This window comes from Phaethon aethereus, assembly GCF_964289735.1.
Source record: "Phaethon aethereus genome assembly, chromosome: Z".
Lineage (NCBI taxonomy): Eukaryota > Metazoa > Chordata > Aves > Phaethontiformes > Phaethontidae > Phaethon > Phaethon aethereus.
The window spans coordinates 59541961-59557248 of NC_138577.1; the positions used below are offsets into that span (position 1 = coordinate 59541961).

The 15288-nt window shown below is 42.2% G+C and overlaps 1 protein-coding gene across 1 annotated transcript; it reads right to left on the reverse strand.

Annotated features, from left to right (window-relative positions):
* Positions 1–385: 385 nt before the first annotated feature.
* On the reverse strand, positions 386–13232 carry CLTA (clathrin light chain A; the record flags this gene model as incomplete). The annotated part of the gene is made up of 5 exons (XM_082013054.1): positions 386–557; positions 4221–4332; positions 5344–5461; positions 7377–7414; positions 13022–13232. The coding sequence occupies 5 exons, from the start codon at positions 13230–13232 to the stop codon at positions 386–388; spliced, it is 651 nt and encodes a 216-aa protein (XP_081869180.1).
* Between the last annotated feature and the right edge of the window lie 2056 nt (positions 13233–15288).

A 15288-nucleotide genomic window follows, 5' to 3' on the forward strand; every position in this document is an offset into this window, starting at 1 on the left:
AGGCACCAGCAAAGTGAAATCACTAGCAATTAAATGTTTGCTCACACTCAATTCAAACATCCCATGTTGAAACGGAGCAGGAGACCTTCTTAATTCATCCAAAGTCAACACATTTCACTGTTTAACACACCTTTAATATCAGTAATGTGGGAAGTGACATCTCAGTGCACAAAAGCACAGAGACTACAGTTTTGGAGGTTCTCCCATCTCAGACACAGAAAGGAAACATGAGGAAGAACATGCAATCAAACAATGATCAGCTCTAGATACATCATGAGGTTTGGTCCAAAAAAAACATTGAAACAATTAATCCATTTACTGCAAACATAGCTTCTCTGAGTAAGGTTAAGATACTGCATTTGTAGTCTTTCCATTGTGCTTTCCTTCAGCGAACCAGCGGAGCCTGCTTGAGTGAGATGAGGACTGAACGCATGCGGGACACATCTTTAGCCTGCTTACTAGACTTGGGATTAAAGTCACAAAGCTGAGCCACACGTTCCCACTCAGTGCCTGGAAAAATGTCTTCTGCATCATTCACAAAGGCTTCTTCAGCTGCCCTGAAAGCAATGCAATGCACCTTGCGTTAATGCCCAACATATAAGGCACTCCTTCCCTCTTACAGGATGAAGTTTCTTTCAGCATATTTCGTAAGAAATGTGACCTGACAGCTGCTATGGACATTCCAGTTACTTAAGCTCCCACTGCCCCAATCCTGGACATGAAAGTAGGTTGCAGTAGTATGCTGTGCACAAGCAGTGCAGAGTGCTGTGTAAAATGTTGGAATACAGGTGTTTGGTTTTAAGAATAGTTACTGAGTCTCTGCCTAAGGAGTGACCACAGACACTGCCAGGAGGTAAGTTACTACTACGTAGGCATTTTATTTATGAAGAAATGCCCAAGTCTTAACTAGTTAAGCCTCTGCCACTTCATGGCTTATATTGCACACTTGCCACCTGAAAATTTACAACTCCCTGCAAGCACGTCTTGCAGGATTCTTGTCAGATTCCATTCAAGGATTTACATCTGCCTATAGGCCATCATTAAACTATCTGCTGATGATTCCTAATGCTGTTAGTGGAGCAGCATGAATCAAAAGGAATTTAAGTCATGAATCCCATGCTTGCGGGTCCTATAGATGAAAGCATATCTTGGCAGAGGGGATGACTCATCTGAAGTCAGATCGCAGAATAAACACGTTTCCCCTACACTCACCCTAAGGAGACTCTAAGGCGCCTTTGTACGTATGTGCAGGTTAGTGGCAGTGGCTTCTCACCTCTATCCTTTTGGCATTTCTATGCTGCTAAGAGCATTGCTTCCATACAGGGATAACACTCCAGCATCTAGTTTATATAACTCTGAGGCCCTAGTAAGGGATGCCCCTACAAGCATCAAGAGATCAAACCAGATCCATCTACTCCAACAAGCAGTACAGAAAAAGCAGTGAAGATGACTCTCCCGTGAGGGTTCAGCACTGTTCACAGGGATAAGGTTACAGACACCACTGAAGACAAGGGTCACTACAACACTGCTACTTTATGTGACATCACAGTTTTAAAGGGCAGTGAAGATTTTTTTACTTAACTGTTCTAGGCTGTAGCAAGGATGATTTATATTTGTGCTTAAAGGTGCAGAGAAGAAAAGAAACAAGGAGAGAAAGTTTAAGTCAGATATAGAAAATGAGAATGAGTTTAATGCAGATGATCAGCTGGCTGAACATGCACTAAGCTTAGCCTACATTCAGAAAACAGGCTGCCAATTTTGTTCTGCAGCACTTATACTGCACATTTGCATTGGATATATGAAAATAAGGGTTTTCTTGGAAAAAAACTATCAAAATCAACTCCAGGAGACTTCAGAAAAGTCAAACACCACCTGTTAATCCACCATTTCACAAGTCTTGGTTTACATCCACTTAGAGTTAGGTGATGAATTCCACACTGGACTTTCAATATTAATGCACTTATTAATACACCATGGCTCACCAATACACCTTCTAAAGGTGTCACCTTAGAATCTGTGACATGGCCCCTTTTCAATTCAAGTCTACAAACTAAGGGAAGAAATTAAAATACATGAACAAGCCAATGAACATTGCCATCCTTCCACCCCATGAAAACTAGCATACTCATTGAGGCTTGAAAGTCATGGCTGTATTCTCACTGATCCATTAGGCTGGCAAAATGTCTACACAGAGCTGCTCCTAAACATCCTCCCAGCAGCTAATGATGATTTTACGATACCACCTTCTTGTACTTTTCATCTGTTCTCTTATAGCATCCTATTTCTATATGCACACACATCTTCTACCCTGATTTATGGCAAGTGATTCCTTTCTACCCTCCTTGGCTTGCAGAGCTTTATGTGCAAGCATTACTTGAATATTTTTCTGATTAGATCAGGAGCTCGATGCCTATTATAGAGAATGCACAGTTAAACATTGTGTTTCTCTGTGGAAGTGGCAGTGGTCACTGGCCTGAAAACAACTGTAAACCCCTACATCTAAAGGCTACTAAGTCATTACCAAAATTCCAGTGGTATGTATACTACATGACTTAATCTGAAAGTGCTGGATGTTGTGCAGTGTAAGGAAACCTTACAGAAAAACTGCATTTAATATTGCAAATCCAAGTCAGTCCAAAAAGTAAACGCTATTTACTGATATTAGCTTGCACTGCCCTGAAATATTCAGAAGTCACCTTCAGACATTCAGCACTATTTCTGATCCTACTCATTACCTAGTTAACTAGCAAATACAATTAGTAGTTAAGCAACATACACATAACCAATCACGTCAGCGAAGGGTTGTTTGTAGAAAGCTTCATCTGCCACCCTACGTAGCAAGTAGTCCAAAAGGCAGGCAAGCAGGCAGGAGAAAAGAGATAAGGATGAGAAGTACGGAACACAGCTGGAGGCAGTTTTAACAAGCACATTAACCTTGCGTCACCTATACTGACTGTAACAGGAAAGCAGCTACCACATGGAATGTATCAATTAAGCCATTGACTCGAGAGAGGCAACACAAAATCTCTGCTTAGATCTTAGAAGTTGGGACCAGTTAATTTTAGGACTAGAATCCCAGAGTTACCATTACGCTAATTCCAGTGGACAGAAACTACCATTAGGAGAAAGATCTCAGCAGGCTGATGAGAATGCCAAACATTCCTTCTGCTCAACACTTGTTAAATGGACCCTGCGCCAGAATTCATACCCTCCGTTCAGACACTGGCCACAATAAAGCTATGGGGGTACCATGAGCTCTGGCCACCAACTATAAGAGTGCCAATCCCATCTCTCGTTCTTGGCCCAACCAAAAGACTATACCTCAGTGAATGGAAGTGTCAAATCCATAATTCCATAGGAAGCATAAGCCTCCTTTCTTCATTTAGTAAACAGTAAATTCTACCTAGAACTCTACTTACTCAAGACAAATCTGCTGTCCATTTTGATAAGAAAAATGGTGTTTCAAAAAAACGGTTGAAGTCTGTGGGTTCCCAAATTATAAAGCAGCCCTAATGACTACATGGACAGAACGACTTCTGGTCGGAAGTAGAGATCTAAGTTGTATTAAGTCAGTACTATCACATTTACCTTTACATAGCTTGAAGTCAAAATTCCACATGGAATGTCTACGAATGTGTAAGAGCTTCCTAGACTAGCAGCCAAGTCATTAGTTTCTGCCCCAGGGCCCATAATTAAACAATTCAAACCCAACATAGACACAGTCAGCATTTAGCTTTTAATTAGCAGAACTGAGTTATTTCTCAAGAGCTTCCAAAAGGAGCAACCAAAGGTTTTAAGACATCTAACAAAATTACTTGCAGCAAAGACTAACTAGAAGGCCACTTTCTTGTGTTCTAAAGATAGCAAGTAAGATTGCTAGTCTTAAGGTAGGTAATTACAGTCACTAAAAACATGCACAGCTGGGAGCATGCAAACAAGTGGGTAGACTAAAACTTCTTCTGGCCATGTTCAAACTTTGTGTCTTAATGAACCTTCAGTAATTCTTGTTCATTACCTTAATGCTTTCTCTTGCTATTCTTGGATTCTAATACAGCCTAAAAGGATAGTCTACCACTGGAGACTCATTTCTTAGTAGGAGAGGTTACTTTAATTATCTGAAGGACTAGTGCCTTAGGACATACTAGAAGTATTCTAACCTCTCTCCCTCATTATTTTCATATCCAGTACCATAACTCTTCAGAGGGCTGGAGAAACGTTACCTGTTGCTAGCTTTTGTTTTCTGGAGCTTTTCATCTTGCCTTGCATACCACTCCTCCAACTCCTTTATTGCTTTCTCTTTCCATTCTGCTTCCTGCTTTCGTGAGTTTGCATCTGAAGATTTAAGAATTGATTTGTCAGTCACGTTTGTTCCAGCTGGATCTTGCTAAAACTTCAGCTGATGGCTCCAGGTGCACTCTAGACAGTTGTTTGATCTACTCAGATAAGGTTTAGGAGATTTCCTGATTTAGACCATGAGAACTCTAAATACCATGAACGTTCCGAGGACTGGCTAAACAGAATGCCTGCGCTGCATAACTGAGACAGTCATTTCAGTTTAGGATAGGCATTTGTAGACTAATTCGGATTGAGTTAAGTCTGTTGGCCTGCAAACTGTTCAAAAACAGAAACGGTCACCTTGCTAAGCTAGCACTAGAACAAATCTCAGTAAAGCCTGCGTGCTTAGACAAAGTGACAGAGCTTGGCGCTCAGTATGCTTTTACATCCAGCCTACTGTTCAGGACAAGCTCATCTGCTGCAACGAGCGCAGAAGAGGAGCAACAGGCTCAGTTCTATCCGGAATCACATTGTACAGAAGGTTCTGTTCCAACAATTTCAAGCAAGACCTCCCTCATGTAAGTGGAAAGCATACCGGTTTATAGGCTCTTAGAAGCTGTCCACAGGCAGGCATCACTGCATTTGATAGCTGTATTTAGTTTAGTTACTAGTCCATTACTTAACTTAGCGATTAGATTAAGATCTGTGTGACAACAGATGGCCTCAGCAATTACAAAATGAGCAATCTTCATCCTTTGAAAAAAGTGCTGATGGCTGCAGTATTTATTCACTCTTTTCTGCTGATAAAAGCTGTTCATTTTCTGTTAGCTTATTTGCAAGTAAGAGGCAGGCCACGGGAATACTTCTAAGGTTCAGAGAGCCACTTGCTGACTGCTACACCAGTATTAAGTCTTTTTCCTGGAAGACTCATCTGACTTGCTGCTCAAACTCAAGAAGCATGTTAGATTCCCAAGAGCCAGAACCCATGGTTGAGAATTCTGCTGCCTAAAAAGCTGCCACTGAGTTACTCACAAGCAAGAACACTACTGCAACAAACAGCCTCCTTACCAAGTTGCTCCAGGCGCTCCTTTTGCTCCTCTCTCCACTTACGAATACTCTCCGGTTCTGACTGCAGTCGATCTACTTGGGATATGGCAGCATAGGAGTCCATTGGACCATTACTCTCCTTAAAGGGAAGGAATACTAATATCATTTATACATGACAACTGAGTATTTCAGATAACTGCCTGCAAGCTACATAAAATTAGACTCTATTTGAACTGAGCACGTAACACACTCATCTGATGTTATATCGCATTTCCACCATTAATATGAAAAACATCTTGCCACGAATTACAGCAGGATTGAAGCAAAGTAATATAGGAATCATCTCTAGCAATCAAGGATCAAACACAAATTCAAAGTTGACTGGGGAGTCCAACTATGCCTGAGCTCTACACGTAAGGAAAGATGAAGACAATGCCTAGCACCTCACTATGCAGTTGTAGGCCTAGAGATTGTCCAGTTCATTTTAAGTATTTGCTGTGAAAATATTTTTTTGTTGTTTTACAGTTTTGTGCATAGGAGTTTAAAACACTCTCTGTAACTTACTCGTCTATTTCAGACATATTTCCTAACTTAACTGATATTAAAGCCAATGTTCTTTTTGGATTGCTATATGCATCTTAGGATGCAAGATGCATTTCAACATTAAAGCAACAAAACAGTGTCAGTACTAGCATGCTTTTTACTACACAATAGCTCAAAGACTTGCAATGAATAGGGCTATCATTAATACACTAGATTCACAAAGCTATTGAATATTGTGCTATTTGCCACAGAGGACACTCCAAGTCCAACAACTTTTATTCATTCACCCTACTCTTAGACCTAATACATACCACTCCTGACAGTACCAGATGGATCATAGCTAATGGCAGAGGCTAATTAGCCTCCAGTACCAGATGGATCAATGCTAATGGCATCTTGCCTCTCTTTGGACCTCCTGTAGCTCTCAATGAAGGAGTAACGCAAGGAAAAGGAGCTACTCTGCAACAGCACCGGGCTTCACATGAAATCCAAAACAAAATAAATTGGTGAGTTTCAGGGCCAAACTAGTTACACATAGCTAAAACAAAAGTTACATATAGCCCGTTTGTTGTATTCTTCCTCATTAAGAGGAAGCTCTATCAACCAAAGCAGCTGGTCACTTAGAATTGCAAACACAAAATCAAGATATTTTATCTACCTCATCACCTAAGGAAGCACCAAGGTGCAGTAAGATACAGTTTTCCCATCAATCTCACAGCAATGGTGAGGATATAAAAGTGCTAGCATCAGTGAAAGCTGTTTGTGTCTCCACGAAGCTCAGTGTTCACTTAAAACTCCATGAAGAAGAGTTATATGCTGCCCCCTTCCCAAGCACTCATTTAATCAGGGCTATCCAGCCAACTCTGACACCAGGCAACAACAGTGCTTTAGCCAAACTGATATGAAATCCAGTTACAACACAGTGATTGCCTTAGCATGCCTCATTCCTCCCTGACACTAATAAAGCAAGTATCTCCTCCTTTTGTCATTACCATGGCTGGCTAGCATGCTTTCAGACTATTATTAAGCTATTTAGCCAGCAGCTTAATTTCATGCAACTTTATGTGACTAGTAAGCGTATAATATTTTCAGTCAGCTCCTGGTAAGAACAATCATGATAAGACTACCATGACACAAAAATTATCCTTAAAGAACAAGCAATTCAGAAAACTCTGCTTTAAACTAGGTAGTCAGAACATGCTTTCAGCTTATTAGCCAGCAGTAAGTCAACATTGAGTCATACAACAGAGCCTGTCAGTCTGCTTCTAGTGGTTATGTCCTATTAAGCCATAATTCAAAATGGACTGCTGCTTTAAGTTGTGTCTAAGTTCAGAGGAGAGGCATAGTAAGAGCATTAACAGCTTTATGAGATGACCTATCAGAATAGAAGTTTCTCTTCAGAGAGGAGATAAAAGTACATTAGAGACAAGAAATGGAACTATTAGTCTAGATTAAGGTAAAGTTCTCGGAGTGGAACAGCACATTCTAAATACAAAGTACTTCTATCCTACCTGATAGACATGTCCATTAACCACTCCATCAACAGCACCTGTAAAGAAGTGACAGTAGTTTAGCCATTTGAGAAAAGACAGAATAGCCAGATTTACTGATTTCCATAACTTGTATGGAAAGCTTTACTAGACTATGTAACATGGGATTTAAGCAAAAGTGTGTTACTTGGTACCCTGCTGGGGTACAAGAAACCAAGTGAGCTATTACTCTGCAGAACCAGTAATACAAGGTCATTTCTTTGTCATAAGATCATGCTTCACACTACATAAACAGATCTCATACTGCTGAGAAGCTGCTACAGATAGTGTTCTAAAGTTACTCCCACTTTCTCCTCCCTGTCTTAGAAGGGGACTACTAGAAAACTGTTCAGAAGTTAAGCAGCATGATTCTCACTATTTTAGTCTCCACCTGGAAGATTAACAACCTTGCAGCCAATGCTTAGTAATTCCTATCATAGTTTGGTTACCTCCTAATTCTTAATCAGCTCAAAATATATCACTAAGATTCATAGCAAAGTCACCTTTCTGCTACCTTCTGTGATGACACAGAATCACAGAATCATTGATGTTAGAAAAGACCATTAAGATCATCAAGTCCAACCATCTACCCAACACCACCACGCACACTAAACCATGTCCTGAAGTGCCACATCCACACGCTTTTTGAATACTTCCACTGATGGTGACTCCACCACCTCCCTGGGCAGCCTGTTTCAATGTTTGACCACTCTCTCAGTAAAGACATTTTTCCTAATATCTAGTGTAAGCCTCCCCTGGCGCAACTTGAGGCCATTTCCTCTTGTACTATTGCTAATTACTTGGGAGAAGAGACCAACACCTCCTAAAGGAGAGTTTATCACCTTTGGAAGAAGGGGCAGGCAACTCAAGAAGAGTAAAAGGGTCTCGTTAGGTCATGCAGAGAGAAAATCACAAAGGCAAAAGCCCAGATAGAACTCAATCTGTCCACAGTCATAAGGGACAACAAAAAATACTTTTACAAATATATTAACAACAAAGAGAGCCAAGGAGAATCTCCATCCCTTATTGGATGTGGGAGGTGAACATTGTCACCAAGGATGAGGAAAAGGCTGAGGTACTTAATGCCTTCTTTGCCTCAGTCTTTAATAGCCAGACTAAGTATCCTCAGGGTCTTCACCTCCCTGAGCTGGAAGACGGGGATGGAGAGCAGAATAAACTCCCCATAATCCAGGAGGAAGCAGTTAAGGACCTGCTACACCACCTGGACACCCACACATCTATGGGGCCTGATGGGATCCACCCGAGAGTACTGAGGGAGCTGGTGGAGGAGATTGCCAAGCCACTCTACATCATTTATCAGCAGTCCTGGTTAACAGAGGAGATCCCAGATGACTGGAGGCTTGCCAATGTGATGCCCATCTACAAGAAAGGCTGGAAGAAGGATCCCAGGAACTACAGGCCTGTCAGCCTGACCTCAGTGCCGAGGAAGATTATGGTGAGGTTCATCCTGAGGGCACTCAAAGGGCATGTGCAGGACAACCAAGGGATCAGGCCCAGCCAGCATACGTTCATGAAACGCAGGTCCTGCTTGACCAACCTGATCTGCTTCTACGACCAGGTGGCCCGCCTAGGAGGTGAGGGAAAGGCTGTGGATGTTGTCTACCTGGACTTTAGTAAAGCCTTTGACACAGTCTCCCACAGCATTCTCCTGGAGAAACTGGTGGCTTGTGGCTTAGCCAGGTGCAGTCTTCGCTGGGAAAAGAACTGGCTGGACGGCGAAGCCCAGAGAGTTGCGGTAAATGGAGTTAAATCCAGTTGGCAGCCGGTCACACGTAGTGTTTCCCTAGGGCTCAGTTTTGGGGCCAGCTTAGCGTGCATGGTGGTGTTGGGTTGATGGTTGGACATAATGATCTTAAAGGTCTTTTCCAACCTTAATGACTCTGCGATTCTGTTAACTAATTCTCATGCCTGTGTGCAAAATAAAGGCAAGCAGGTCAGGGAGAGTGCTTCTTCCCTGTGTTTTAGTTCTAACGTGCTGTCATACCAAAACCCATTAGAGTTCTTTCCTTTTCAATACAATCAATAGGCTAGTACTAGACCACACCTTCCTCTCTCTGCAATAATGCTGATCCGTAAAGACCGTCTGTAATTTCCCAATAGATGTAGTATTCTCTTGTAAACAGAAATATAGCTTTTTCTGACATGAGCTTCATAATAATGCAGTATCACCATGAGACAGCAAATACATTTTAAAGAGATACCATCCCTTTATTACACCCTTCCCAGTGCTACCTTGGAGTGCTCTGAAGCCTTAAGATACTGATTGCATAGCAAATCCCAGAACAATGGCTGTTCAAACAATTAAGAAAAAATATCAAGTCACAAACAAGTAACTCTTTCTGTATGTGGTACTAACTAGAGACACAGGAGGAAACAATTCTTCCCTAAATCATTTGCAAGCAAATTGGTATTCAGTCCCTGAAAGGTTATTAAATGTGGTTTATGGACAAACCACCAAATGTGGTTAAGTTTCTTCATTGCTAAAGAGGCTCCTGAGCCTCTTCAGAAGATGGAGAGATATCAGTCATTCAAGTTCATATAAAAAATGACAGAGCTTGAAACTTGAAGGCAGTGTTTGAGACTAGACAGCCTACATTAAACTTGGGTGTATTTCCATGATTGTTAACATATAAAACTGCTTGTCTTTGAAAGTAATTCTCCATAAGAAGCTATGTGACAAGCTGTCACAAGATTTTTATATTGACATACAGGTTCTAGAAGCCACACACTTCAACCTGAGCTCACTCTTCCCTTCTCAGTGGACATAAGTCAACTGCTATAAGCTGAAGACCTATTATTGTCAGACTGGAGAGAATTTAACAACTTGACTGTAAACATATACAGGCATTGATTTATCAATGAAAAGGAGATCTCATAAAAGACCAAGTTACTAATAACTAGGCAACAGCACTGTGTTACTTGATTTATACAGTACTTCCTGTTTCCTGAAGCAGTGATTATGCTTCATCTTTCAAGGGAAATAAAAGTAGTTTTCACATGCCAAGGAAGCCTGAACAGGATAACTATTACATAATAAATGGCCTACTGGTCCAGGCCAGTATTCCAACCCTGACCATGACAATATGAAGTGATGCTGAGTGAGATACATGAGCTTGGCAACATTCTTCCCATACTCACCCAGTACCCACCATTATTAAAATTAACACCACAATCAATTTTCTGATACTAACAGTTCATGAGTTCACTACTGTCTATGTGTCTAATTTTTTTTTAAGAGGCTGCAACTTAAAACCTATTGTATGAGACACCATGTTTCTTTCAAGTGTATTGCAAGATGTTGGTGACTGCTTCTCACAATATTTGAAGTTAACATCTTCAAACTTCAGTTGAGAGCTGCCTGAATTATGACTTTTGGCCGAGTATTTACAAAGAAAACTTATCCAGCAGACCTGTAAATAAGGAGTTCAAAGAGGTTACAGTTAAAAACAGTAAATCCACAAATCCCTGATCATGACACTTAAGGGTTTACATAAGAATTTCTATTATTTCAGGAAGAAATTTGCATTCACCTTTTTAACTCAATTACAAAACAGTTTTATAAACTAATATGCACTAGAGACTAGAACTGTTTGGTGTTTGTTAGGATACTGATCAGATGATAAGAAATGTCAAACACAAATGGCAACAGATGTCATTAGTTCATTAGTCACCATGCCTGAACCAGTGTATTTTGCACTGCTGCAGTCCACACTTTTTAACAAGGACGGAGTGAGTATGGGCTCTGACAGTCAATAGATGTTGCTTTAAAAAATGAAACCACCAAAAGTCCACAAGCACAATCTGCTATGCCTGTTTAACAGGCCAGAGCATAAATGTAATTTCAGTGCCTAAAAGAAAGCAAGATGACATACAGATCACACCTAGACTTCCCAGATCCTTAGATCCTATTATCACATTCATTATTTTATGACCCTTTTTCTAGACAAAGTTCTGCAATAACAGTTTTGCATTCCATGGCAAGTGAACTTACGTGACTTGAGAAAAAACTCTTGAAAAGCAGCTTAAGAACTTCTTTTACATATCAAGCCATCTAGAAGTCAAAAGTCAACTTGTTTAATACAAGAAATCACTCTGCAATATCCACACTGCATGAATATAGAGAAGGTATGAATCTAGTTGGTTCTAGCATCCTTGAGAAAGGCCAATGTCAGAACTTTCTCTAAAGAAATTAGAAATTAATTAGAAATTAACAGCTATGTTACAGAGTCTCTTTGGAATGTAAAGACCATATATGGCATAATGCTTGTCTAAGGCTTCTGAAAGTAAGAGGGGAAGTGTCCACTGTGTTCGTTTCTGCACTATACATAGAATATGGAAGTTATGTCTGATATGAAAACAGGATGGTGTTCTGATAATGATTATCCTCACATTCTAGTGCTTGAGCAAGTTACTCTTTTTACAGTAAGTATGTAGTCCACATGTTACTTCATGGATGAGATGACTCTCATCATTTTGGGGGCTGCACTAACACTAAATAAGCACTGGAAGCAGCAGGTCTCTATTACTCAGTATACTAGCCGGGCTTTATTCCAAGAGATACCATGAAACCTGCATTCTCGTACATTAGGATATGCCAGTAATTTCAGAAATCAAGTTGAATAATAAACAAACAGCCTTTAATTCTAAAGATGTTCCAAAAATGAACTGGGGAGCAAAGTTATTCAACTTAGTCTGAATAAGAGTGGCATATTCCTGAAGTGACAAACAAATGTCACATGAGAGCAAAATACATTCCTATGGACCCAGTGAAAAGTACAGGCAAAGTCATCCAAGAGTGTTGAAACAGTTAAGCACAGCATCAACCTACATTCACAGCTCCTTTCCACTTAGACTTCAGTTAAAAACCCTAAACCTTTCATAATCAAAGTGTTCATCCAGGGCAACTTTACCTATCATTAGACTAACTGAAAATGCACTAACTTCTAGTTCCCAACATACCAACACCCTCCTCTGAATGTGTGTTCTGCAGTGTTAGTTTTCTCACATTCAGTACAAAGGTTACCATGGAACAAAGGCTAGAGGCTTAGTAAAATTAAACATTAGCTCAACTGCTACCATACTTTAAGATCACTGCCTCTGAAGACAGAAACACAAGTGGCAGAACATAACATATTGCCTTATGCTGCTTTCAGTGGATGTTCGTTTCAGGCAGGCTCCTAGATTACAGGTGATCAGAGTTACTTTGCAGTGTTCTCAATAGGCTACACTTCAGTAAGCCTGAACACGCAGGTGTCTTCAGGACTACAAACACCACCCCGTTTGAGGCAGGAGGGAGGTAACTTACACAAGGCAGAGCACAGCCAGGACGACCAAGACGGCATGCCTGCACCGCCCAGATCTAATCTCGGGACCGTAACCGGACGTAGAGGCCCCGCTCACCGGCGGCAGTGGGCTCGGGGCAGAAAGCCGAGGCGAAGGTCCAGCCGGCACCGCCCCCTCGTGGTCACGGAGAAAGGGAGAAGGGAAGCTGCGAAGCCACACCAGGCCGGGATCCGTCTCCTCCCTGCCCCACCCGCCGGGCACCGCGCCTCTCCCCTCCACGGGGAAGGGCGGTGGAGCGGGGCCTGCCGTCCCTCTACACGTACCCGAGTCGAGGCCCTCCGGAACATGCAGCGCCACCGGCACCTCGCCGCTCTCAAGGATGCTGTAGCCCTCGTCGTTCTCGATGCCCGCGATCTCGTTCTCCTGCTGCGCCAAGAAAGCAGCGGCAGGATCCTCCTCGGCGCCGTCCAGCGCCCCGTTATCGGCGGCTGCCGTCGGCTGCTGCTGAGTACCGAAGAGCTCCAGGTCAGCCATGAGAGCGGGAACCACCAGCAACACGGGAGCGCGAATGTCTACAGCTTCCGCACATGCGCTTACGCCAGAAATCACCGCGAAAGGGAGGGCGCCCCGCCTATGCCAATGAGAGTCGAGCACCGCCCAGCGGTAAAGCCAATCAGCGAGCGGCGTTGACGGGGCTAACGGAACTCTCTGCGTGTTGCCTTGGCCTCGAGCCAATCATCGCCAAGACTGTCGTTGGGATTGGGGGAGCGGGGGGTACCGGGATGAGGAGCGTCGCGGTGCGTCACGGCGGAGAGGAGCGGCCCGGCTCGGCTATTCATCCTTTCTCTCCCATGGGCCTGGTGACGCGCAGAGGTGCCGGGAGCGCGGCGACGTCTTGGGGTCCGGCCTGAGGCCTGGCCTCCTGCGCACGCAGAGCCCTACCCGGCAAGCCAGGTCGGTAGCGACTGGCCTCTGCTCCCCCGTCAGACAGCGACCAGCATTTGGTCCGTTGCACTGCTGTCAAACTACCCCTTTAAGTGAAGTTGTCCCGGTTTCCTGCCAAAGGACAGTCGCTGCTCTTGAATCTAGTGCAGGCTGATCCAGTGTAAATGCCAGTGCCGACACAACAATCAAGCCATTGGCATCTCGGAGACAAATCTGAACCTGCAGAATAAGTCAATAAAAACGTCAGTTGTTTTCTGTTGTGATTTTGTGTGTTTTCTGTCTGGTATTAGGAAGCTTAAACTAGCGTAATTTCAAGTGTCATGTCTTATACTGACCATATGTTGACAGAAGTGTTCAGCTGAAAGGCAGTGATTTCTGAGAGGATTTTTTGATGAAGTTACTTTCATCAGTTTCTGTATCTGGTTTATCATCCAGATCTGCAAATAGTTTACTGGCACAGCAGAGAGTAAGGGGAGGGGAAAATTACGATGTAGAAAGGAGAAAATTACCCTGGCAGTTCTTAAGCTGGTGCAGTTGCTGCAAAAGGTATTTGTTAAACTCCACTTACATGTTCCCTGTAAGCCTCTGAATATTAGAGGTATGTCATCCAGTCTTAAGTTATAATCCCATTCAAATGTATTTCATAAGGTGGCTAAATTCAGAGAAAAGTGTAACTCTGCAAGTCAGTTGTTTCCTATATGAATTTAACAGTGTGATAAACTGCATGTTGACTTACACTTTTTTCCCCACTGTCAACATAATTTTCTGCAGAAAAAATGAGCCAGCAAGCTCACGCTGTATGACAGAAAGCTCCCTTCACCTTCATGTACAGCAGAAAATTAGACCTTTCACTAAGTATCTTGTGAAACAGAAGGCCTGGTTACTTTCTATAAACTTTCATGCCTTCCTAATCACCAACCTCCAAAGGAGGAACTGAAAAGAGGGACTTCAAGGATTGATAAAAGGGAACATCTTGCTACAAGAATGTCACTGGTATAAAATCAGCAAAATCCACATTAACTGGTGTAAAGGTAAAGACAATGGGGAGATCGTGACCACCGACTCAAATGAGGGACTATGCAAATTGCCCCCCCACCCCTGCCAGGTGTGCTAATTTACATAGCAAGTGAGGCTAATTTAAATATAACTGACCAATAACAAGTGTTATGGTAATCACTAACCAGTGAGCGTGGATTTAGGTTGGTTTTTACTAATTAAGTAACAAGATAAATATGTAGTAGTTTGAGTAGTGTGCTAGCTGGAATACCACCTAGCACCCATATCTGTGCAAATATGCAATAATAAAACACCTCTGCTGTGTGTGTATGTTGGAGTGTTACACACCAGGTATATGACCCCACTTTTGGGACAAAAACCTCACTTAGTTAATTAAAATGTGCCTGGTTTCTCTTGTGAAAACTCAGAATCTGACACGGCAGGAGGCTAGACTTCCCTGAATTTTGTCTTCTAAGAGAAACACAGCAAGGCTATTTATTTTGAATAATCTCCAGCAGCTACAGGAAAACTAAAGAATTAAGAATAAGAGCAGTAAGCAGGCCCATAATTCAAAACAGAAGACTATATAAATGAAACACCATCATGAAGTGTATGCCATGATCTCACAGAAACTTGATGATGTCCAATA